Source organism: Sardina pilchardus, chromosome 6, assembly GCF_963854185.1.
Source record: "Sardina pilchardus chromosome 6, fSarPil1.1, whole genome shotgun sequence".
NCBI lineage: Eukaryota > Metazoa > Chordata > Actinopteri > Clupeiformes > Clupeidae > Sardina > Sardina pilchardus.
In genome coordinates this window covers 20,440,483-20,467,012 of record NC_084999.1, presented here as the reverse complement: position 1 = coordinate 20,467,012, position 26,530 = coordinate 20,440,483, and the positions used below count along the sequence as shown (strand labels likewise).

Below are 26,530 nucleotides of genomic sequence, written 5' to 3'. Positions count from 1 at the left end.
GTCTGTCCGACAAGTGAGTAAGGAGTCGTATCGGAGCAGTGACTTTAGGATATAAACTGTATCAAAATACAGTTACAAAACAAGTAGGCTACACAATCGGGGAACTGACCCATGGGGGCATCTGTGATTCCTGTCCAAAGGAACCTTGATATCATGACCTACTTAGCTCGCCATAATCGAGAGTGTTATCTTCAAAGCAACATTTAACAACATTTGTGTGTGTATTATTTAAAATAAAATCGGGTTTCAGAAAAAGCCAGCCGCTCGCCGTTGAAAATGAAAACAGAGACTAATTTCCCTGAGGTTAAAACAAGACCTGACAGACTCTTGCCGAGTCATGCATTTTTTGTGTGTGTCAAACATGTGCATGAATCGTTTTGATAGCAAGTCGATGTCTGTATAGGTCAGAGGTGTTTTTAACGGTTGCGTCAGCGTGTCAGGGAACTATTTAGGGACAGGCCAAACAGGCAGTCTTCACTCCCAGAATTCATTCTCTCCGGTCAGCGCTCTGAGGAACAACAGGTGAGACAGGAATTCATCCGTTAATCAGCTGCAATTTTCGATAGGACGGACATGATTTGATTTCCTAATATGACTAATATGATTTGATTAAGATCTTCAAAATATATATTTTTATTATATGGAATATAATGACGATATGAGTTTAAATACTAGGCTAAGTATTTCAACAATTGTCAAAAAATATGTCATTTTGTGACTAAGAATCAGAATAACGGGTATTGCTTATTTATTCTCCAGAAAAATAAATTACGATCAGTGCATCAGCCTGCCGTGTTTTTCATGGAAGTCTGCTAAAAGCACTTTTGAATGTATCTAGTCTGTTGTTGCTGATGACATATTATTGTGCATATTTTAGGCCTACTTGTCTCTAGTTGTTGGCCTGTCCTTACTATTTTATGAATTCCTCCGTTTGAACTAATTAGCATATTGTTGCAGCAATGTTGCTGCTGTGTGTCAATTGGGGAGCTGTCCAACGAGCAGGTGCTGATGGAGGCAGGGAAGCCTATGTATTTAATTGCAGTGAAGAGTTGACAAAGTAGCCTACAGCAAAAAGTCCAAATTTGGTTTGGAAATCCTTTAGACATCAGGCAGTCAACTGAATCGAAAACAAAAGTCATGTTTCATCTGTTCTCTGTTTGCAGCCAAATCTAAAGATGAAACTGCTCGTCGCCATTTCCGTTCTGGTCCTTGTGCTGGCTGCACACTCAAGTAAGCCAACTGTTTCTGTTCGTTCTCACCTCGTAGGCTACTTCGCAATGTTATTAGGACTATTCCCAAAATAAATAAATGAAATGAAAATAAATCTTATACATCATTATTTGAGTAAACATTTCGTCATAGGTGTATAATTATTGACACACAGCTCACGTTTTCTCGTTCTATCTGGTCAACATTATGTTATCACTCACAGATGCCGAGGAGGAAGCAACAGTTGAACAGCGCTTTGTCCAGTTCCAGCAGCAGATGCAGACTCTGACGGACGACATTGCTGAGAAGACCAAGACCGCCCTGGAGCAGTTCCACACCAGCGACTTTGCCGTCAAAACCAAGTAAGCCGACCACCTCGTCGCAAACCACATGCGTAGCCTGTCAGTCTTTCTAGTGCAGACTTTTGAACATTTTTGACTGGACCGTAAATTAGTAAATGTTTGTCTGCCAAACCAGTGGCACATGGACTAAAATTGTGTAACATATAATCTGTACATTAGTCAACATAGAAAGTGTTAATCACAACTCATAACATAAACAGAAACAAGAATATGCCTAAACACTATTTGCTCTTTGTGTGTTTGCCAATAGGAACTTCTTCACTGAGCAGTTTGAGAAGCTCAAGGTAAAGATGGAAGAGACCTTCCCCCCTCAGAACTAACGGCCTACTCCCTATGGAAAAAAAAACATTTCCCAGTTGCTCTGCTTTGGACCGCAAGATTATCTGACCCACTGTGCAAGATGGACACCTTTAACCAGTTGCCACCATGCCAAACATAAAACAGTCTTGTTACAAAATGTAGCGTTTCTGTGCTAATCCATAGTTTACTATGGATTGAATGCACACAATCACTTTTGAAGTGCAATGCCTACAGTATATGCAAATGTTTTTTTTTTAATGCTGTTAAAAACAATAAAATGTGAATATAATGTGACATTGATGTTTGCCCCTTTCTTGTCCATTTAGATTATTTAAAATATGATTATAAATTAATACTGTGATAGTATCCAGAATAACAGGCATATTGGGCCATGGAGCTGAAAATGACCATTTTCAACATACAAGGATATAAGCAAATATGCTGTTGTGCTGATGTCGTCTTTTGTTAGCAGTAAATGTTGTAAGGTCTTATGATAGCTACAGTGATGTTTTGATTATAAAGCACAGCAGCCTTTTTTAAAAATATTCTCTGATCATGATATTGAGATGAAATGACTGGTCTCAAGCACATCTTTTATGGGATTACATCCTTTATAAATGTATGTGGATGAATGGATTTGATAAGATTTGATGTGATTCATCCATTATTGCATAATTTTATTGACTGGTGAAGGTCAATAAGAAACTGCCGACGTGACACAGTTTTTTGTCTTTCACAACAGCTGGCTGTAGTGCTTGTTTATCCTCTGTTAATGATCATTGAACTGTTCTACTTGGAACTATAGATTGAGATGCAGAATAGTTCAATTCAGGGGTGTGATTGGGCAGATTTACTCCCACCCCTCTACTGGATGTGTGGTGTAATGAAGGCACACAGAACTTTATTTGCAATGTTGTTGGAAGTCCAGGGGTGCAAGTATTTGCATTTCCAACTTGGTAAATTAGAGAACATTTAGAGAACATTACCACTGTATGGAAACGGCCTTACAGTATGTGTTTCCCTATCCTGCAAGGTTCCAGTGTATCGGCTAGTGTGCAGTCATCTGTTTGAGGTCTCCATTTAAGAAAACCGATTTAGATACGTTTTTTGTCCGACCCTGAAAAGAATACACGCTGTAATCTGTTAACATGCATCAGTAGGTAACTCATGGCAGAAAGAGAGAAATAGCTGAATAATGAGATTGTACTCTCTTTAAATGCTCTGCGCAAATCTGCTTGGTTGTTATCAGCTGAGTCTGTGCCCTGAGGTAAAGACATCTCCCCCTTTCTAGACAATATGGAGGATGAAAGCAGGATGTGGGCCAAAAATAACAAAGAGAACAAGGACATTACTCCACACATGTGGTGACAGCTGCACTATCTTGTCATCTTAACATAGCTCTATTACTTGCTGTCAAAGATTCTCATCAGAGAAACACAGACTGGCTGTCTTGCATCAACGAAAAATGACACAATTACGTCAAAATTCTATAAGCTGTTACATTTTTGGTCAACAAAACATTAACATTTTGTGTTTCCGATGTTTGTACACAACATATTTTGATTAAGAAATGTTTCAGCACACTCATAAACATATCTCTCTCTGAATTGAATTCTTTCTTGGAATTATGCAGACTGAGATTTTCCTTTTCTGAGTTTCTGAGTGATCATCAACAGAATCAAAAACCTTTCACCCACTTGGTTCACGACCCTACTAGTTGATCCAAATCAAACTTTATCCTCTCCATACCAGTCATCGCAAAATCACCCTGGCAGACTGGCACGCAAAAGTCCACATGGAGATATGAAGCGTTGAATTCCTCTCAATTGAAAAATCAAATCGTCTACATCGGAAAATAGGATCAAATATTTATCCAGAGAAAAAAGTGGATATTTTTCTGGAATCATGTCAAAGAATTTGGCATTGCTTGTCCTCATCTGTATGTTGCCAGGTATGTGCTTGTTCTGCGGATTTCTGTTTGTCACATTTTCATAAATTCACCAGAAATGTATTGAAGGCAGCAGCAACGTTTTTTACTTTTTATTTCTTTGTTGTTGTATACTTTTGCATGTGTCCTTCCTCCTGCGGGTCACAGCATGTACACTGATGGCGTCGACCACTCCTGGTCCCCCAACTACAGGAGTTATACAACGCACTAAAGAGGCATACCGGTACGCTGTGTGTGTGTGTGTGTGTGTGTGTGTGTGTGTGTGTGTGTGTGTGTGTGTGTGTGTGTGTGTGTGTGTGTGTGTGTGTGTGTGTGTGTGCTTGTATGTGTGTGTGAGCGAGTGATCATGTCCAGCATGTGCATGTGAAGACAGTATGTAGTTTGAGTCTATTATGTTGATCATGTATGTTCATTCACATCACATGGTGTAAGAAATCTCTGTGCACTCTTCATTTCCTACAGGTCAGCTGTGGAGAATGTGAAGAACGTTGGCGAGGTGGTGTGGAACATAGGTGCGATGTACTATGACGACCATTTGAAGGAGCGAGTGGACTCTTACCTGACCTGGCCCTCATTCGACTACACCTCAGTCTGGAACAGAGTCAAGGCCAGAGTGCCATGGACAGCCTAGCTAGGTCCCGTGCCCGCTGGCCCAACGTCAGCAAAGTCATCAGCTACTCTGGCACACATTTTTGTTGTATCTGTTGTTATCCATCATCTTGCATAAAATTACTCTGTCGCCTTCACATACTATTGAGCTTGTGATTTGATGTGGCCAGTGGGACTGCAATGGGAATAATAAATATGTTGATTACAAGACTGTTTGTGTGTGTGTGTGTGTGTGTGTGTGTGTGTGTGTGTGTGTGTGTGTGTGTGTGTGTGTGTGCAAGGGCGCCTGCAGGAATTAATGTTATGATACGCATCCCTTACCTTGTCAGACCTGACGACAGACACCAATTCACGGACGGGCATTACAAACTGAAAACTGAGTTGTGTATGGAGGAAGTGGTCGTGCTGTCAAGACCCGAGCTGGAAAATAATGCAAAAATAATGCAAAATATGAAACCGCAGAAGAAACAGAATTTTTTGTTCATATACTAACCACTTTCAAATCGATGAAATAGAGTTGGCCCCAAAGTTCCGAATAACTTTGGCCCTGGAGCGGTAACATGAAGCTCCCCTATGTTCTCAACTAATCAGAAAAAAACAGTAGCTTAAAGGATAACGTTATCAAATAAAACCAGAAACTACTACTACTAATTACGATATGAAACATAGCCTACCTGCAACTATATATTTGTCATCAGATGGGGTTAGTGCAGAAGTAGGAAATGTAGCCTACACTAAACTGTGCCACTAAAACCTCCTCCATCAATAGGAGATACGCTATTATTGTAAGGCTATGATAGTACTACTATTGATAGGCTATGCGGAATAAATAGCCTAAAGATTTTACAAGCTACTTGTTATATTTACAAACATATTATATATATGGCCTACACTAAATAAGTGCTAAAAATCAGTCCATGGGATCGGGGAAGTGGGGTTGGTTGCTGCAGCCAGTGTGTATGTGTGTGTGTGTGTGTGTGTGTGTGTGTGTGTGTGTGTGTGTGTGTGTGTGTGTGCGTGTGCGTGTGTGTGCGTGTGTGCGTGTGTGTGTGTGTGAATGTGAATGATCTGCCAACTACTGCTGTAGATCACATGCACAAACACACACACACACACACATACACAAACACCCACACAAACACATATATCTGTGTTTGTGTATGTATGTATGTGTGTGCGTGCCTGCGTGCGTGCGTGCCTGCGTGCGTGCGTGCGTGCGTGCGCCACACTGACATAACAAGCAGAGTGCTCACTCAAGGCAACACGCATAACTGGAACACCTTATACTGAGAGATAAGGCCTCTGGAAAGCCCCCTCATAACAGTGGGTGAAGCCAAGTCCTGAGAGATAAACCATGACCATAATGTGGAAGCTGTGGAGGCTTGACCATTCTACATATTCTTCTTACTGAGAAACTCTATGAAATACTAACACCTGGTCACTGGCTGTAAAGACAAAGAGTGTGGCAAAAGTGTTTTTTTCCCCTGTAGAGGACAGCTTCCAGGGACGTTCTGCACAGTCTGTGTGGAATTTGCTATCTAGGGCACAGTCTGTGTAGAATCTGCTATCTAGGGTGGGTGTAAGGGGCAACAGAGAGTAGATGAGTTGGAGGGTAGGATGAGAGGGACAGTGAGATGGCCACCATTCCTGATCCACCTACCAGAGAGAGTCATCACAAGGCCATGCACCTCCGGTGAAAGTCATGTTTTTATTGATATTTTCCTACAACGTATGCTTTTTGCTATGTGCTATCTGTTTTACACAACATACAGTGTAAACGTGGAAGCATATTTCTACAAAGTAATTTTAATTCATTAAAAATAAGTGACTGCATTAATCGCCCCTCCCCCACCCACACCCATAAAAACCGCTAATTTGAGATTGTTATTTGTACACGTGGAGTTGTTTTGTCACTATTGGGAGGTATAGGCTATTGGAACTGGCCACTTTCCACCAATAGCAAACCCATTCTTGAATCGGTGCCATTCAGAATTATTTGAACCGTGGGGCTATCTAGTGAACCAACCAGCCCACATTTCCACCAGTTTTTAACCGAAACAAGGATGTGTCATCAACAATGGGTGTTGCATGCAAAACCAAAAGATAATGAGATGAATAAATGGGAGAATGATATGAACAGTTTTCCTGTAAAAATGGCAGAAAGTAGAGTCAGCATCTTAGTTGGCTAGTTTTTGTTTACATGGCTACAGTAGATATGGATGGAAAACTCGTGCCTTTAGCCTTCTCCTCTCTGAATGGTAGAGTGTATGGATGCCCGTGTCCGCCACTTGGGTAGCCACTTCAGCAGCTGATACAGCAACTTTCGCCTGAGTACTTCAGCAGTCAAAGGCTTTGGGGATACTTCTTGACAGGCCCTAGAAGGCTTGTAAAGGTAAAAGTAAAATGAATTCAGCAAAATATATGGAAATCCTGGAGGACAATCTGATTCAGTCTGCAAGAGAAGTACAACTTGGAAGATGTCACAGAGAGTAAAGAAAAATCTGATTATGTGATAATGTGACATAGAAAAGGAAAGGAGTGAGACAGAGAGAGAGAGAGAGAGAGAGAGAGAGAGACACACAGAGATATGGGGAGAGATAGGGGAGGAAAGAGAGAGGAGAGAGAGAACTCAAATAAAAATGGCCTGACTCCAAAGATTGCTGAACAGGCATGTTCCATGCTCCAGAGGTGAAGGTTCAGCGAGTCTATCAGTCTGTTCATCGGCCTAGATCCATGAACCTTTGGACAAACATCAGAACCATTCAATAGCCTCTCTCTGTGCATGAATGAAACAGCCATTTTTCTGGGTAAAATTCAGAGCAATCCGACAACTGGGTGCTAAAATGCAATATGCAGCAAATGCAATTCTTCAATACAATACTCGCCTGACTGTCTGATGATGTCCGACGGCCGATAATTTAGGCAAGTCCTACCACTTGGCGGCCATATTATAACACTTATTGGGCATCTATTTTGGCAGAAATCCGTGTGAGGCTTTACGACACCAACCTTGCTCCAGCGGCAAGATCACAACACATGATTGGCGCCATGTATTCACAACACACCACACGATGTGAATATGATGCGAATTGTTGTACACAACAATTTATTCACATGTTCAGTTTTTTGCTGCAGAAGGGGCGGGATATGTGCAGACAACTGGCATTAACTAACCCAATGCATTTCTATGGAGGAGTTTTTGGGTGTTTTTTTTTAGCGTCTCCTCATTAGAAAGTCTCTGGCTTAAGCATTTCAAATAAAAAATCATAACAGAAATTAGTCATTTATCAGAGCTAATGAGTAATTGGTAACATTCGGTCAACCTGTGATTATCATGTTCATGATAGCTGTTAACAGCTGTATATTTGCACAGGGCTGTTAGCTGGACTGGTGTAAGTTCATGCCGTGGGTGAAATGGACTTTGTGAAAGTAAACCAATCTGGTGGTGTTTGTCCCATAGGAACAGTGGGTTCATCAGCTGCTTGTGCATCTGGTGTGTGTGAGTGTGTGTGTGTGTGTGTGTGTGCGTGTGTGTTTGTGCGCGCACGTGCGCATGTGTGTGAAAGAGAGAAAAAGAGAAAAGGGGAGTGAGAGAGGGGTGGGATGGGGGGGGGGGATTGAGAAAGCCAGAGAGTTTCACCTATAGGAATACAGAGTTCATCAATTCTCAAAGTGTGTGGGTGTATGTGTGTGTGGGGGGGAGTGTATGTGTGTGTGTGTGTGTGTGTGTGTGTGTCTCAGTGTGTGTGTGTGTGTGTGTGTGTGTGTGTGTGTGTGTGTGTTCACATTTGCAAAGTCTGTGTGGAGTCCTCAGATGACGTTGGATTGGACAAGCAGACAGGCTTCGATGGGCCGATAGCCGACAGTATAACTGTGGCTTCAGCGGGACTCAGAAGCTGTCAGTTTACTCACTGCCCTCAAACGTTCACTTTCAGGACCTTCAAAGCCAAAGAAAAGGAGGTAGAGTACACCTACTGCACAGCTGTACTGCTCGGCTATATGTTTAGACAATGCATCGCTCTCTTTAGCTTTATGTGCATCACTTTCTTTAGCTCGAAATGGTCTTCAGTGCATGTTGACTTGATGGGGTTTCATGGGGTCACCCATATTATTTTATAAGGAGAAATGCTGTTTGCACCTTTACTTAGATTTCTTGCAGCATATGTAGTCTGGAGTAGATGCATTCTGTTCTTGATTTTGTTATGTCAAATCTTGTGTTGTATTTCATGCATTAACACAAAGTTTGTTTTATTTGATGGCTGTTTTTTTTTCTCTTTTAGACATGTCGGCGAAACTAGTGTTGGCCCTTATTGTGGCACTCCAAGGTAAGCCTGCATGACAAGCATAGTTATCCCTCATTGCTAAAAGAGTGCAAATGCCAAGATGACAAAATGACGCTTGGACCATGTCACTATTTCACTTGCAATTTTTGAATGCATCTCATGCAAATTACTGTTTTTTGTAGGGAAGATACAAACTTCCAAAATGGCAATACTTGTGCAATTCTAGTTCTACTATCTTTTTACTGTCTTTTGAACTGTGTGTTTGCGCTATATTTGATAATCCTAGCATCACTAACAAACCTTTGTCCTGGCAGACTCAGATACAGAAGCACACAGAGTCTGACCTCTACTTAGCTAAGGTTATCTGGCCTCAAAGTTTGACAAACTTTCAACCACTCACCCATTAGTTTCCAACTACATTTAGGCAGCATCGCAAACTCACATTTTTACATTTACAAACACATTTGTAAAACCTCTACTGGCCTATTATTCTCAACTATTCTAAAGTGCAGCAAATTACATCTGTGAATATGAGAGTTTATTCTTTTTTTTTTCATTCTTATTCTCATTTGTGAAGAGTTTTATTGGTGAACTAACTTGCTTATTACAAGTATTTGATTGATAAGACTGTTTCTAAAAATGTCTTTCCTCTAATACCACTACTCCCAATTTCCTGCCTTTCTCCCTCTTTTCTCTTCTCTTCCCTCTCTCTTGTCTTTGCCATTTTCCCTCTTCATCTATCTTTCTCTCTCACTTCCTCCTCCCCCTCAGTGTCCATGTGCCTGTCTGCCCCTGAGCCTGACAAGGAGCTGGTGGACAAGTATGAGGACCTGAAGGCCACCTTCTACAAGCGCCTGCTGAACGCCTACAACAAAGCCCAGGCTGCCGTGGTGCCCTTGGCCGAGGGAAGCCCCCAGGCTTCCATGGTCAAGGAGTACGTCGATTCCCTCCAGGGCGATCCCAAAATGCAGAGCGCCGTCAAAGTCATCACGTGAGTGTTTTGCGTCAACCACACAACGTCCCGCTCTTTCACATGACTCTCTTGTGCTCATAGAGCCTAGAATTGAGAAAGAGGGATTCCCACTCAGAATGTAGATAAGCCTATAATGGAATAGGTTTCCGATCATCACTAAATAAACTACCACCGTGGGCTGTGGTAGTGGTTAAGGAGCTGGGCTAGTGTGCAAGAGCCTGGAAGTTGTGGGTTCAATTCCTAGCTTCCTCCGTTGTGCCATTGCGCAATGCACTCAAGCCCAAGTTGCTCTGGGGACACTGTAATATAGTTGACATATGTAAGTGCCTTTGGACAACAGTGTCTGATTTAATGTAAATGTACTGCTCGCAAGTCACTAGAAATACCTTCACCCACTTATCCATTGTTTATTCAATGCTATATTTTTTTTGGTCTATTTTGTTATTTTTGACTTAAAAATGTCATGTACACACTCAGTCATATACACAGTCATATACTGTACACACTCAGCAGGCATACACGTGTCCAACCGAACCATGGTGTGTGTGTGTGTGTGTGTGTGTGTGTGTGTGTGTGTGCGTGTGTGCGTGTGTGTGTGTGTGTGTGTGTGTGTGTGTGTGTGTGTCTTAATCTAATGTTGTGCTCGATCTTTGTCTCTCTCCCCCAGTGGCATGGCAGGTGAGCTCGGCCCGGCTGTTGACAGAGCCCGTGCTGGAGCCCTGGGAGTGTACGGCGAGTACCTGCGCCCCTACATCGGCACCTACCTGGACACGGCCATCCAAGGCCTCAAGCCCATGCTGGACGTTGTGCTGCCCGCCGACGAGTAAAGCTGCTCTCCCGTTGCTTCGTTGAACCCCAACTCCTTCCTCTCTGCAAGCCTGTAGACATGCTGATTTCACCTGATGTATGAGTTACATAGAGAAAACAAAACAAAAAAAAATACACCGCATATTCTTCCTGTGCAGCGCAATAATTACAGACGTGAACAAAAAATGTGCTAAATGCAAGTGATTTATTTCTAGTCATGGCATTGCAAACCAATATAGTGTTACAAACTGTGTGCATGTATATAACTGTGGATTTCCTAACCGGGAATGGATGAGAAGGATATCATCAGGAGTCTGTGTGTGTGTGTGTGTGTATTTGTCTTGAGTAAATAAACTGACTTTATGAACTTAAAGAACGTCTGCTCTTTTACCCACAAACCAACCTGCATGTTACACCTGGCAATACCACTCCAAGCGTTCAAAAGTGAAATAAAAGTCCACCGTGGCACATTTGGGTCATTCACATCAGAGTTGAAGTCCAAATGAAGTAATACATCTTATGTAAAGATAAGAAAATGGCACCCAATGACATGAATGCTGATCCTTAATAATGGTGGAGCCGATGGCCTAGATACCACATCCCATGAAAGGAGTTGGGCAACTGAAGGGACAAGGTCCACAGGTCAGAAAACCAGTTCAATTAACCACACACCTGACAGCTGTGTACAATATCGAGCTTGTTATAAAGCTCGAGTCAGTGTGTGAGTGTGTGTGTGAGTGTGTGTGTGTGTGTCACAGCTGTTTTTTGACCTGCCCTAGATGATCTTGCAGTATCTGTATCATGGATTAGTAAAGTCTACACATAATCAGACATGGATATAACTTGTCACTTTGTCAGTCATTTTGTAGCACACACACACACACACACACACACATACACACAAACACACATACAAACATGCACATACACACACACACACACACACACACACACACACACACACACACACACACACACACACACACACAAACATATTCCCGTCCACCCCCATACACAGACTGCTGGCTGTGTCATATGTCTCTCTGCAGGTTTCTTTCTCTCTTTTGATTCCACCATGATTACACAGCTGCTATTTGATCATCCTATGGGTCATGATTGGAGGACCCCTCCCGAGAGCCAAGAGTCAGCAAGAAGAAATAGACAGTGCAGGGTGGGGAGAGAGGGACCGAGTCGGGTGCTTTTGATTCAATGCGTTCACTACCAAGTGATAAAACATAAGGGGGTGACCTTTGCCCTCTGCACTTTACCCACGACCCCACCATGGTTACAACTATTCTTAGTTAGTGTGACGATAAGACCCTGTATGTGTGTGGGGGTGAGGGTGGGGGGTAGAACTCCCAACAGGGCCACTGGAAGCTGCCAGGGAGGCCATGTACAGTATTTCAAATGTTAAGCCTAATTTATCAGTTGAAATGCACATACAATTGTAAGAATAGCATTTTGAATATGCACTTGCATTTTGTTCTTAAATTACTAAAGAATGTGTCAAGAAGTATTTGAAGAGTTTGGTTCCAAAATGCTATATCCTCCATTTTAATTAATTTTCATAAATCTTTTTTGTACTAAGTAATTTCAGTAGAACTGTACTTAATCAGAACAACACACCTGCAATGTTATTGATATTAACTGAAACACACAATTAAATAGCATAACTTTTAAAATGTTTTTTTTTTTTTTTTTAAATGGAGATATAGTGTTTTGGAACAAAACTCTTCATTTGGCATGCATACTTTTTGCTAAAGAGGAATTCAACATCAAACAACAGAAGTTTTCTGTATCTTTGGATGTTAAGAAGTGGGTAAATGAACATTGTGGATTCTGCTTTTGATACTCAGAAATCGTTGGGAAGGCCAATGCTTTTTTTTCATATTTTATAATGGTCTAATGGAGTTCGTCTTGACTGCATGGGGCTGTGGAGTACCTACATGTGGAGTTAAAATGATGACAGATGGACAGGTTTACTGCATGGAATATCAGGGGCAAGAAGTTTGAGAATCACAGCTATAATATCTTTTTATGCAGTCACTCAATATGCAGTATCTCCCCTGTCTTGCAGTACTCCACTACGGCATGTGTCTGTGTATCCTTTGGTTTGTAGTGTCCTCTATATAGTGTATTGCATCCTACATAGTGTATAGCATCCTTGAACTTTTAATTGTACAGTGTCCTCTGTTTTGTGCTTCTATTTGTAATGTATACCATCAATGGACCGCTCATAAATAAAATGCATTATTATCACTATCATTTTTCTCCTTCTTCTTCTTCTTCTTCTTCTTCTTATCATCATTATTATTATTATTATTATTATTATTATTATTATTATTATTATTATTATTATTATTATTATTATCATCATCATCATTTGACATGCTGTAGATGTCCATTTGGTTGTATCATTATTGCATTTATTGCATTCAATGACATTAGCATGAGCTTGACATCCATTCTTAATTTTCATTTTCATTGTCAGAGTCCATTACTCCATGCCGTGCACACAGGGCACTTTGTATGCATTTCAAGATGATGTAAACAGTGCAGTGTACCAGAGTTCCTAGAATAGTGTAGTTGCATAACAGGGAATGGCGAGGCATCGTCTTATCCCCATGCATGAATCTTGGGGCTTTATTTAATGTGTGTTCACATTGTTACAGCTGTAAAATAAACAGCTCAAAATAGAACATGGAATGCTGATGTTTGTTTCTATTGGAGTCTGTTTTATTTTTTTATTGTTTTATTTATCCTTAATTTATCCGGGAAGGTCCCGTTGAGATACAATATCTCTTTGCCAGGGTGTCCTGGCCAATTAGATCTCTCTGCATTACCATAGATTCTGGGTGCTCCTTTAATTGAATGCCATTACAATGTTTTTCACTTTTAAACCACAGGCCATAAATCAATCAGCGGACTGGATCCCTTATCTCAGTGAAGCATAAGGACCCAGACAGACAGCCTGATAGCCTGTGGCTGCTGCGGTGACGTGTCTGCCATGGAGTAGACTTAGGACGGCCTGAGGAAACGTCCCAAGGTCCACGTTGCGCAACGCTGGGCGGATTCTTATCTGTTTTGACGCAGAGGTCAACTAAGGAGTAGAGGTTATTGAAGAATATCGAAAGGCGTGGCACACTTATTGAACACAATAAAAACCAAATATGGCTTCCAGTCAAATAGAACAAACACACATGATCAACAAACAAAAAAAGAGAAAGAAAAATGAATAAAGCCCAGATAGTATTTTATTCAGTGCTGTTTGAAAAAAATCAAACAGACCCATTGAACCACTCAAACAACAAACAACTGACTCATTTTCCTCTGAGCCATGGTTATCACTGTGGACTGCACTTTGACATCAGAGGTGACGAGTCAACACCTTGCGTTTGTATATATATATCAGGTAAGCCAGTGATATCCACCGCTCAATCTACCAGACGCATTAAACTGCTAAGGAGAGACAGTAAGTACAGTAGGCTTTCTGCTTTATGTCTTTACTAGCTCCAACAGCACAATGACACAAAAGATCTTTGACAAAAAGAAAATCAAAAGACCTTTATGCTCCTGGGTAATTTCTCAGTGACTTATGTCTGTAGCTGCAGATGAGATAGGCACGCTGAACCCTTCCATCTTGGGGTCACTTACGTTTTCATTCAGCGATTCAATCAAAATAAGAGTGTTATTTCAATGACCAAGACTGGATTATAGAGCAGTGGAGGTGCATTGTAGGGCATGTCGATATACAGTTACACGATTTAATCTGCACAGTCCAGGGGGAACAGTGTGACTTGCTTGTGTTGTGCTCTGCTGCATTATGCATCATGTATTAGCAATTTTGTCATTATTTTTTGTTAAGATGCTTCAACACATGCAAAAAAACATGACATATCTATAAACTGTTCCTCACCGGAGAGACAACAGCGTAAGGAAATGCTGCCATCTTCTGGATGTTCTTGCGCTCTCTCACTATCGTCTCTTTGTTCCACAGATTGTGCAGTCATCTCATCATGAGGAACGTCCTGGCTTTTGCTGTGCTCTTTGCACTTCTTGCCGTCGGTAGGTCAAGATGGCCATGCCATCCCAAAATCGCCACAGCGTAACGCCTGTCTCACTTCAAACATTCAGCAACTATTTGCTTTCAAATAAGCTATGGAACTGAAAGAATAATCAGTGGACCCCAATTTCATGCGCGTATTCAAAGATACGATGATAGACCTTATAATGATAGACCTTATTTTATTTGATAAGTAACATCAAGAAGAGAAGGAAACTGGTCAACCTATAACGTGTAAATCATTTGTAAGGGTGACCAGGGCCAGCTGTAACATGGGACGGTTGTAACACCTTGAATTCCTCCAATCAGGAATAAGCTAGAGCGATGATACTCACTTTTGCAAGAAAGGGAAAATAAACTACTGAACTAACAGTGAGTATCATCACTCTTAGCTTTTTTTTCTGATTGGAAGGAATTCAAGGTGTTACAACAGTTCCCTCTTACAACTGTCCCATGGTGTCCCCTAGTATTTCTTAAGTAAGTGTTTAAATGTTGGGCTGTTTTAGCCTTTATTTCATAGGGCAGTTAAGAGGGAAGAGGAAATGAGTAGAGGTGACAGATGGGGAGTGAGAGGTTGGTAGATGACCTCAGGTCGGACTCAAATTTGGGTCCAGGTGAGCACCAAGCCCCTATGGAACACCAACACTACCACTGCGCTGGCAACATGTTGCCACATTTGTCCGAAGAGGCCTGCAAATCCGTTCAACAATTTGTCAGATAGAAAGTCAGCTGAGAGAGTGAAAAGATGGCAATATTTGAGTGGAAAATAGACTCTCTCTCTGCATTCCTGCTGACCTCCTGTCTGCTACTGCCCCCTACAGGAGCAGAGAGCTTCCGCGTGCCCAGGCAGGCTGAGGAGGGCACCGTGGCAACAGTCATGGACACCCTTAAGTCCTACTATGACTCGGGCATTGACAGCGCTTCCGGATACCTGGACAGCCTCAAGGGCATGAAGCTGGAGGAGAAAGCCAAGTAAGTCCAAGACAACTCAAAGGCTGAACACATAAGACTATTTTACATGTAGAGGATACATGACACCGGTTTCACAACACCAAATCCATATCACCAATACAAATCTCAGGCGCCTAATCCTATGGCTTTGAATTAAAAAAAAAAAAAAAAAAAAACAGCGATTTCTATGTATTTTATTTTTTATTTTATATAAATCTAGCACACTGACTCATAATTGACTTCACCCTTTCACAGGAACTTGTTTTCGGAGACCACCACAGCCGTGAAGACCTATGCCGGTATCATGCAGGACCAGCTGTACCACATGTTCGGGTCCCAGTAAATACCTTTTACCTTCAGACCCTCAACACCCATAGCCCATTCCTGTTTCATGAGACTTGACCTCCGATGCTGCTCGCTGGCTTGCTAGCTTGGCTTGCCTCTTGACATCCAGAACTTTATTTGACGACCTCTCTTTCAGCACACCCATTTTCAACAAACTCAACAAACTCTCACTGTGACGGCAAACTTTCCACAAACTATTGATAAACTTTTGACTTGAAACTCACACAGGACACACTGACACAGCTAAAGCACCATTGAAGTAAATCCACAGCTCCACCCTGTGGTGAGCTGGTCTATAGACCATTAGCCACTTTATCATATGAACTATCCACTCACAACTTGCAATAAAAAAATGTGTTTGTTTAAAAAAAAAAGCCCCCTCTTGTCTCATTTGGTTCTATCTACCCACAGCTTTTTATACAAGTACAACTAAGATTGTATTGATTCAATTTGATTGTGTTCCCACATTAGCACAATTCATTTGTATGGTATGTCATAATGGTACGGACCAACCAGTTTTTAGGGCACAGCATAAAAAAGGAAAGCAAGGCTGAATTTTTCACATAAAGTTATTAATTGAAAACTAATATGATTGAATTATGATTCATTACGCTCTACATAATCTCAGAATCAGACCTTAGTTTCAGGATATGAAGCATGGTGGTTAAGTTAAGTTAAGTGACTTTATTTGTTCTGAAGGATTGTCCCTCTGCATTTAACCCATCTAGGGGTCATGTACACACACGCACACACACACACACACACACACACACACACACACACACACACACACACACACACACACACACACACACACACACACACACACACACACACACACACACACACGCACTCTAGTTTTGCTATTCAGCCAAGACACATAACCCCTGGGCTGATGTGAACAAAGGGGTTGAGTATTCTGGCATATGGATAATAGACATAGACTCTTCACATGCCCTGCAAATCTACATCTGGACAAAGACTATCCAAGAATATGGAGATCTACATTTATCTACATAGGCTATATAACATGGGGAAACAACAACAAATAGGCACAAAATAATATCCTAGTAATACCACATTCAACTAATCCCCACATTAAACAAAACAAAACAAAACACCAAATGAGAGTGATAACAGACCACTAACAGCTGACCTAAAGTCACTTGCCTAAAGGGTCACTTGCCATCAGACGGTCAGAAAGCTACTCTGCATAAATGATGAAAACTTTCAGGGCAAAAACAAATCTTGCTGTACCTACCTGTCATTGAACAGTGTTATGGTTGAACTACAAACAACCAACTGTACAACCAACTGTATCTACTCCTATTTAAAAAGCTGAATTTCATAATCAATATGGTTGACTGCTGTTGACCTCATATCTAACTAATTAATTCTTATATCATTATGGTTTTGCTCATGGCTATTGTTATTATTGTGTTAGATTTTATCTAGTCTATTACCAATAAATAGCATTTTTCATTTCATTTGAAGATGCTATTAAAATTTAATTTTTTGGTTTAATTTTGTTGTTGTTTTTTTTATTTAAGAATTCAATATATATACACTATTTGCAAAAAGCCAAGGATATTCGACTTTCAGGATGAACCTAAAATCCACTATAACGCTATAACCTTTACAGGTGAACTTAATGTGACCTTTACATTTTTTAATGCGATTGTCCAACAGTTCAATGTTTCAGTTCTTTCAGGACTGAAACATTAAAGCCAGATATCCCTAACTTTTTGTGAGTAGATTATTAATTAATGTTAATGCAATGTTTATTGATTTTAGTGTAAGTTGCTTTGGACAAAAGTGTCTCCTAAGAACTATAAACATGAACATAAACGTACTGTACAAAAGGATTCAGTCCCCTAGATAATCCCCTAGAAAATGTAAAAAAAAAATATTTATAATAATAATAATAATAACTGTAATACTACTACTACTAATACTAATACTACTACAACTAAGAAGAAGAAGAAGAAGAAGAAGAATATGCATTTTATTATTTGTAATATTATTTTTTTTTAAAAAACTAAATTCTGATGGAAGGGCACAACCCAGCTCAAGCACTCTAAATAACTAGAGTATGTCCTTAAGCGAAGGTATTCTCACCTGAATCTCTGCGAGTCTGTGATCCCGTTTGTAGTTATCTGGACGAACGCCCAATTGATGTTACAGACCATGTCGTATCCAGGCCACAGAGAGACAGATACAACAGGTTAAATTTTTCACATCTGGTCATTTTCCTGGAAAAGAGCAACAATATCAACTTAAATGTCATTGAATAAATAGGAGTATTTATATGCGTTTGTGGATGTATGAGAGTGTCAGAATCCTGTATCAGATAGACAGGGAGAAAGAGAAAGGGATGAAGGGAGGGAGAGAGAGTGTATGAGAGAGAGAGAGAAAGAGAGAGAGAGAGAGAGAGAGAGAGAGAGAGAGAGAGAGAGAGAGAGCAAAGTGCCAGTCCAAGAGAAAAATCGAAATAACTGTGTGCCAGAGGCAAATGTGGCTACTACCAAAGAGAGGAGGGTCCGTCACAGACCCACGCCCTGTTCCAGGTGCACTGAGTCAACAGTAACTTGGACCAACCTGTCTATGCACTGACATAGAAAGGCCTGAAGGGGGCGCAACAAGCTATAACAATGCAAATCACACCATGAAGTGAAAACAAGATACAGTCAGTACATCAATTGTCTGATTACGTGAGAAAATCACAAGCATTTCTATATTTCAGTTTGTATTGATTGAAAACCAATGTAATGTGGTTTCTAATAGACTGTTTTCTCCTTATCCAACTAATCTAAAATAAAATCCAAAGCAAGAGGCCCTCTCAATAATCATCCCTATACCCAACCGAAAATGTTACATCACAAAAATGTCCTTCCTGTCTCACAAGAAATAAATATCAACTTTTAAAACAGCTTATTTCACAAGTGAATGTTTTTAAAGATAGTTTTTCGATTGCTTTTTTGTAAACCCACATAATCCAAAATATGAATAGCAATAGCAGGGTGTGGGCCATTCTGTCCAGTTTTGTGGATTATACCCAGAGCAAAATCTTTTGCAATTGTAGTACTTTTTATTGGGGACTTTGCAGTACACTTTGAAACACACCCAAGAAATGATGTGCACAAATAACACATTTTTAACACATAACATTAAAGTCGTGCCCCTGGGAGCTGGGTTGGGTAAGAAACACCATATGCTGTTCTGCATCAAGGTCTGATTAAAATGGAGGTGAATAGACTTTCTTGCACTCAAGTTGGATTTATTACTATTTATTTGTTGCTTAATATACTCCTACATAAACATAAACATGATGAGTCTATCATCTATTCTTTTTTTTTTTTAAAGCTGTTTTCACTGTAGGCTAAAGGTAATATTGTTCTGAAGGGTCAATTGCCCCTTCCAGAGTTTCAGAGATTGACAATCTTCGAAAGCAGTAACTGCACAAACAATGACGATAAGATCTCTACAGTGGTGAGTTAAGGGATGGACTGTGGCCCCTTTCCCAGATCATGGCTCCCCGCTGTCTGACCCCTTGCCTGTGGCTTATCCTGTCCCCCTCCCCATTTGCACATGTCTCTTAGACCATTTCAACACCGTCAGCAGCAGTTTTTCCTGCATCTCCCCTGGCAACAGAGCACAGAATGTTCAGTGATAGAAACAGAAGGGCACATGCCATGGATTGTATTGTAAGATGCGTTCAGGGTCAAGATGAGAGATGTAGAGATGGGGGTGGGGGGGGGCAGATAGGCTGACAGTGGAGATGGTGCTGTCATGCTCCTATTGTTCTTTATCGAACTGTTGATAGATGGAATCTGATTTTCTATTCATTATTTTTAGAGAGGAAAAGTAGAAAGTGGAAAATGTTTTTAATTCAAAGTATGTTGCGCATCAACAAGAATCCATTACATTCTCCGCCACAAGCTGTAACACTAGATCTTCTGAACATTTGCTCCAATAAACTTGACCTTTAACTTGAAGCTTGGTTGGATCAAACAAGTAGTGACAATAGACTATACGCACAGAAGGCTGTTCAGGTATCTCAATAGTTCCGGCGGAGCCAGGTGTGTCACTGTTGTTAATGTAGTGTCTACACGGACCTGCTCTGTTGTTGAACCTATCAGCATGGATTTATGCATGTGTTACATTTTTTATTATTGGGCACACCATATCTTCAGTGTCGGAGTGAAGGAGCAAAATATAACAGAAGATGCATTTACAACACAGCTAACACTCCACTAGAAACAAATGAGGTGCCGAACAGCCTTTCGTGCATATAGCTTAAACCCTCGACTCTTCCAAAATTAACGTTTCTGAATGCTACTAGATGAGAACCACTAACTTCGTTCGTTTCTACTGAAAACCAAGAATCTTGGTTAAAGGTTATCCCGATGAGGCCAACTCTTGTTTGACCATTTGTACAGGTTTTGACTGGATGTCTTGTTATTGCATCAGGGGGTTGCAAATATGAGTGCAGATAATCCATACAGCGGTTATGAAAAGGAACACAATGCACAACCTGATAGTTGCAGCATGTACAGAGCCCAAAGGACAGTGTGCACAAGAGCCCAACAAGAGCTATCCCAAACAGTGGAAATATCTCCCCTACTGTACGGCCGCCTTATCTGATCATTTGTGTTTGTTCCCACTTTGTACCCACTCCCACACATTCAGAACAGATGTACAGTATGACTGTAAGCAGGGTCATAAATTATGCTGCTCTCTATGAGCAGACAAGTCCAAGTGTCTGGAGTCAAACTGTCCAACAGTAGAAGTAGATATTTACACTGCATAGTCATGAAGTTAACTACCCCTCTTTCAGAGAAGGCACTTGAACTTGAAAGTGAAATCTTTTGGTGCCATCTTTCGTTTCAAAGGTGCAAAGACTCCAAGCTGCAATGACTCAATCCAAGCAAAATCAAGGTCACTCACTGTCCATTTAGACTCTGTCAGCACAGTTCAGTTAAAGAACATTAAAATTGATTGGCCCGTCTTGACCCTTTGCTTGACCGCTCATCCAGCAAGCCCTCTACTGTCTCTAAATCATCTAAAGCCATACAGTCGTTCATGGAGCAATGTGCTGTCACTGACGCCTGGCGCTTTTTCAATCATAGTGCGAAACAATTCTCTTTCTTCTCTCCCGTCCATGGCACTTTCTCCCGTATTGATTACTTTCTTATTGATAATAAGCTCCTCTCGTCAGTTAGGTCATGCTCATATAGCCCCATTGTGATATCAGACCATGCAACAGTCGTTCTTGACATCTCTCTTCCTGGCAGATCTGGGTCCCGTTCCCCCTGGCGCTTCAACTCACTACTACTTTCTGACCCTGAATTTATCACAACAATTAGGAGCCACATTGATCTTTTTATTTCCACCAATGTTGGCCCTGATGTTTCTGCAGCGACAATCTGGGAGGCATGCAAAGCCTACTTGCGAGGGGAAGTGATATCCTATTCTGCCTATCAGAAAAAGACTGCCACTGCACAGAGTAGAATTGATTGGCCCTTTTCGCAGGCTAAGCGTTATATTGGGCCTTTCTCTAGAAACAGCTCTATTGGGCTCTGTGAAATCTCTATCGCACATTCTGTTGTGAACTCTATTCAAACTATTACTCTGTAGTTCTCTATTCTATATTCTGAAAGAAAACACCAATACTGCTGTAATGCTGTCTCTATTTTGTCCACACAGGTCACAGCAATTGGCTCTACTGGGTATAGAGCACTTGATTGGACACCTGACACTGAACAGATGGTACCTGAGCCCAGATGGACAAACCCTTCCTAAACAGGCTATCACTGGCCCTGGTATTAGAGTCCCTTAGATTACCTGGCGCAGGTGAGGCTGGCACACTTCACCCCCTGCGTCACTTCCAGTCTATAGCCCTGCCCGCTTGATGCCCACACGCTGGCAAATGGTGTGTGATGTGTGTATCTAATGGCCCAGATGAGCTTGAAACAAAAAGGGGGACAAACAGAAACACAGAGATCTTATTTTTAACTCATTGCTGTACATGTTTTAATATAGGTAAGGCCAAGATAAAAGCGGTAGCAGGGAATCAGGGCTTTTGTAGCTACTACATTCTAGTAATGCCCCTTAGCCACTAACACTACCACAATCCACTGCCAAGATGTAAGAGTTAAACTCATTGGTGTATGTGATTTATTATAGGTAATGTCAAGTCATGGCTTTGATTTCTAGTGAGCAGACATAGGCTACTGATGATTTTTTTGTGCTGTTGAATAAAACCAAGTAAAAAGTAAACCTGAGGAGGAGATGAAGACAAGAAAGGTGTTGAATGAATTAAATGAGTCAGTGTTGAAAATGTGTAGATGTACTGTCTGTAGGGCAATGATAATGCATGCAAGACACTCGTGGGTCTTCTGACCAGGTGGTTGAGTCGTGGTCTCTGAGTTATGGCTATCACCACGTGGAGTGCACTTTGGCATCAGAAGTGACAAGTCAACACCTTGTGTTTGTATAAATACTGTCCGAGGCCAGCCAGAGATGTGCACCACTCTACCTGCCTCAGGCTACTAAGGACGCATAAGCTGCAAAGGAGAGACCGTAAGTGCTGACCACTTCACGCTATTACACTCTAGATCTTTGGTAATTGTGAAAACAAAAGGCATTTCCTATACATTCACATGGTCAATTGCTGGCGATTTGTATTAATCTGCAGACAAGTGTGCACACACCCACAATCAATCCATCTTTGGAACGGTTTGTCTTTCAAGCCGTAACTGTAACTGTGATTGAAAAAAAAAAGAGCAACAGCAGTGTCTCAGAAATATTGGTATATCTGACCCACAGTATATTGTTTGAGTATGATTTTGATATCAACTTGAACTGTAAAAAGGAAAAACTTGTTGCAATTGTAATTCACTACATCTGAAACTGCAATTTGAACTTTGCCATTTTAACTTCTGATCTGAAAAATGCAATCATCAATTTACATTTGCACAATGATACCTCAGAATTTGTATTTGTATCTTCCATTCTAAGTGCAATCTTATCACATGATTTTTGGCAGCTTTCTGTAAAATGTGTGTGTGTGTGTGTGTGTGTGTGTGTGTGTGTGTGTGTGTGTGTGTGTGTGTGTGTGTGTGTGTGTGTGTGTGTGTGCACGTGCACATGTGTGTCAAAAACAAAAAGAAAGTCACCTATTCTTGTATCAGACAAAAACTATTCGAGAGCAAGTTGCATACAGTGATGTCCAGCATTGTTCCATCATCACTGATACCATCAGCATGCATGACACATGAAATGTCCTTGTACTCAGACAAAATGCGTCATCTTGAATTTCCCCTTGGGGATCAATAAAGTATCTATCTATCTATCTATCTATCTATCTATCTATCTTCCTCTCACTCTCGCCTCATTAAGTCTCATGTCTTGTGTCATAGATTGTGCTGACATCATGAGGAAGCTTCTGGTTTGTGCTGTGCTTATTGCACTTCTCACCATCGGTAAGTCGACATGCCCATCCGATCCCAAAACCACCAGGACATAAAACATAATGCCTGTCCCATCTCAGTATCATCATCAACTGATTATTGTCATTGCATTACATTTAGCAGACAATTTTGTCCAAAGTGACTTATGTCAACTGTATTACAATTACATTGGAATTACATTGTCCCCGGAGCAACTTGTAGTTAAGTGTCTTGCTCAAGGGCACAACAGTGGAAGGCAGGAATTGAATCAACAACTTTCAGGTTACTGCATGCTAGACCAGCTCCTTAAGCACTACACTACTACCACCAACTACACTACCACTACCATGTCCAAGTACTCTGCCTTAGTAGGAGCTATTTATCAATCCCAATTACATATATATGTGTGTGTGTGTGTGTGTGTGTGTGTGTGTGTGTGTGTGTGTGTGTGTGTGTGTGTGTGTGTGTGTGTGTGTGCGTACTGTATGTGTGTGTGTGTGTGTGTGTGTGTGTGTGTGTGTGTGTGTGTGTGTGTGTGTGTGTGTGTGTGTGTGTGTGTGTGTGTAAATGATTCCTACTAAGAATGAAAAAAAGGCAGATAAGAAGGAAATAGAAACACACATTTGATTGGTCTACATTCTTGCTGACCTTGTGTCTGCTGCTGCCCCCTACAGGCACGGAGAGTAGCCGCCTCCCTAGGCAGGCTGAGGAGGAGGGTGATGTGCCCGCCCCAGCTGAGGAGGAGGCTGTGGCTGCACCAGCAGAGGAGGAGCCCGTCCCAGCTGAGGAAGAGCCAGCAGCTCCGGCTGAGGACACCCCGCATGCTGAAGAACAGGTTGCACCAGCTCCAGCTGAGGAGGCACCAGCCCCAGCTGAGGAGGACTCCATAGTCGAAGCAGTTCACGAGGAGGCTGCACCAGCCCCAGCTGTCCCCGCTCCGAAGGGCACCGTGGCCAGAGTGATGAACTCCCTCAGGTCCTACTATGACACCGCCATCAACACCGCCTCTGGATACCTGGAGGCTATTAGGGGCTTGAAACTGGAGGAGAAAGCCAAGTAAGTCCAAAGGCTCATAACTTAGCACGCAGCATTAACTACGACCATAATAATGAAAAGATACACCATTTCCAGAACATCAAGCCCACTCATTTCCTATGAGTAGAAAACAATTTCAGTCATGCATGTCACAACATCCTTATTTCAACAATACAGTACATGATCACAGACTCAGGGAACAGAATGAAAGCACTAGATGTACCATGTCTAAACCATATGAAAACATCTGTAAATCATCAATAAATGCCATACTGACACAAGTGACAAGTGACAAAGGACACATTAACACATATCCCTGACAGCCATGGCTCCTTAGCAGAAAAAAACCTCCACATATTGGCAGAGTATAAGTATTTCAATTTCAGATTAGAAGTATTTCAACGTAAACCTACCTTACACTGACAGACTTTGACAAGATTTGGGAAAGATTCTTAGATAGATAGATAGATAGATAGATGGATACTTTATTGATCCCCAAGGGGAAATTCAAGGTCCCAGCAGCTTAAGACACCACACACAACATACAAAACAATGTGGAACAGGAAAGATTGGAACAGGAAAGATTGTAGTCTTTTGAGTAAAACTTGAACGAGGGGCATTAGTTAAAAAGACTACAATCTTTCAAGAATCTTTACCAAATCTTGTCAAAGTCTGTCAGTGTGAGGTAGGCTTTGTTTGTTTTGCAACAGGCAGTCCAGCACACTGATTCTTAACCTCCATTCACCTCCTGACAGGAACCTGTATGTGGAGACCACCACAGCTGTGAGGACCTATGCTGGTGTTATGCAGGACCAGCTGTACCACATGATCGGGGCTCACTAAATTGACCAGGCCCTCAGGCTCCAAAGTCCCGAGGATCACAGATGATTTCTGCTGCTACCTTGGGCTTGCTTCTCTCCCTTCGTCCATATCCTGTTTTGAGAACATTCATCTCGCCACGGCCATCAACAAGCTCTCAACCCTGCCACTCACAGTTTCTCTACCAAACAGCATTTTTGCAACTAGTTGCCAAACCTGCTCCATTCTGGACTCACTGAAACAGCTGTAGTACTATTGGAGTAAATCGATAGTGCCACCTTGTAGTGGGCCCATGATAACAGTGAGCGGTAGGAACAAATAAGGTGTAACCACAGCCTATCAAGGCTGTAGAAATCATTGGCAAATGGCATTTGTTCATCTAAACTATTCACCCATGCTGTGCAATAAAAAACATGTATTTAAGATCCAATCCAGGTTTTGAGTGAGTGTTTTATGGGTCCACGTTTACGGTAAGATTTCTCATGCCATTTACAATATGTGTGACAACATACAGTACACCATTGGATGAACACATCCTGTCTGTACATCACTTAATTGCATGAGATGCACAACCTAATAAACATGGTCATAGTTTTATTTTATGAAAACTGAGGAAAAAATGTGATGACATAATCCACATCTGTGCCTTGACTCCTCATCAAATTCTTGAGTTACTGTAAATGGAATAGAGTGAATTTGGAAGAAAAGCTCTGAATCATAAACAACCCATCTCAAACATTGCTGCTTCCTGACACAGTGGCAAGACTCTGACACATTTTATCATTTCTAGTCTGTGCATGAATTCTAACTTGCATGTATTGCACTGTGAACAGAGTGTGCATGCTCAAAGTAAAAACGAGAGGGCTATTTGGTAGTCTGGTTTCACCAGACTCAACACTGAAGAGAGTCTGGTTACCCACAATTAGGAAATGTTTCCAACCCCAGCATCATACTAGGCATGGACTTTGCATTAACTTTGAAACCAACCAACTTATCCAGCCTAACCAATCACATTTATCAAGGATTCGTAATGTTATCTCCTACTTCGCCTAACCTTTAAACTGATAATAATCCACATTGGGAGTCAGGAAACAATGCATTTACTTTTGCTATTCGGTTTTCAAGTCATGATGCAATAATGGGCAGATGATTCTCTTTCCGGGTCAAACGGCTTTCAGAATCACTTGTTTTTCTCCATAGACAGTAAAATAAACTATTTTGTCTGCTATTCTGAGTAGCCTTTAAGAAAATTATCATCTTACTACTGACTTGCCTCAACCTAATCAAATCCGATTTTTCACGGAAGCCTAGACGTTATATATAATCTGGCTGCACAGCTACAAATACTCTGTTAAAGTTGAGCTATTTTGTTTTA

General features: G+C 41.3%; 5 protein-coding genes across 5 annotated transcripts; all 5 read left to right on the top strand.

Annotated features, from left to right (window-relative positions):
• Positions 1-408: 408 nt before the first annotated feature.
• apoc1 (apolipoprotein C-I) lies at positions 409-2,165 on the top strand. The gene is made up of 4 exons (XM_062538952.1): positions 409-522; positions 1,164-1,230; positions 1,433-1,571; positions 1,822-2,165. The coding sequence occupies exons 2-4, from the start codon at positions 1,176-1,178 to the stop codon at positions 1,889-1,891; spliced, it is 264 nt and encodes an 87-aa protein (XP_062394936.1). The 5' UTR covers positions 409-522; positions 1,164-1,175; the 3' UTR covers positions 1,892-2,165.
• A 1,451-nt stretch (positions 2,166-3,616) lies between these two features.
• On the top strand, positions 3,617-4,639 carry apoc4 (apolipoprotein C-IV). Its single transcript, XM_062538951.1, has 3 exons — positions 3,617-3,822; positions 3,967-4,042; positions 4,282-4,639. Exons 1-3 carry the CDS (start codon positions 3,777-3,779, stop codon positions 4,448-4,450), a joined length of 291 nt encoding a protein of 96 aa, XP_062394935.1. The 5' UTR covers positions 3,617-3,776; the 3' UTR covers positions 4,451-4,639.
• Positions 4,640-8,258: 3,619 nt separating this feature from the next.
• Positions 8,259-10,867, top strand: apoa2 (apolipoprotein A-II). Its single transcript, XM_062538950.1, has 4 exons — positions 8,259-8,388; positions 8,709-8,753; positions 9,483-9,702; positions 10,352-10,867. Exons 2-4 carry the CDS (start codon positions 8,711-8,713, stop codon positions 10,509-10,511), a joined length of 423 nt encoding a protein of 140 aa, XP_062394934.1. The 5' UTR covers positions 8,259-8,388; positions 8,709-8,710; the 3' UTR covers positions 10,512-10,867.
• Positions 10,868-13,877: 3,010 nt separating this feature from the next.
• On the top strand, positions 13,878-16,224 carry LOC134082906 (apolipoprotein C-II-like). Its single transcript, XM_062538949.1, has 4 exons — positions 13,878-13,963; positions 14,489-14,556; positions 15,376-15,526; positions 15,761-16,224. The coding sequence occupies exons 2-4, from the start codon at positions 14,508-14,510 to the stop codon at positions 15,846-15,848; spliced, it is 288 nt and encodes a 95-aa protein (XP_062394933.1). The 5' UTR covers positions 13,878-13,963; positions 14,489-14,507; the 3' UTR covers positions 15,849-16,224.
• Positions 16,225-23,277: 7,053 nt separating this feature from the next.
• LOC134082107 (skin secretory protein xP2-like) lies at positions 23,278-25,542 on the top strand. The gene is made up of 3 exons (XM_062537754.1): positions 23,278-23,334; positions 23,976-24,357; positions 25,092-25,542. Exons 1-3 carry the CDS (start codon positions 23,286-23,288, stop codon positions 25,177-25,179), a joined length of 519 nt encoding a protein of 172 aa, XP_062393738.1. The 5' UTR covers positions 23,278-23,285; the 3' UTR covers positions 25,180-25,542.
• Positions 25,543-26,530: the final 988 nt, after the last annotated feature.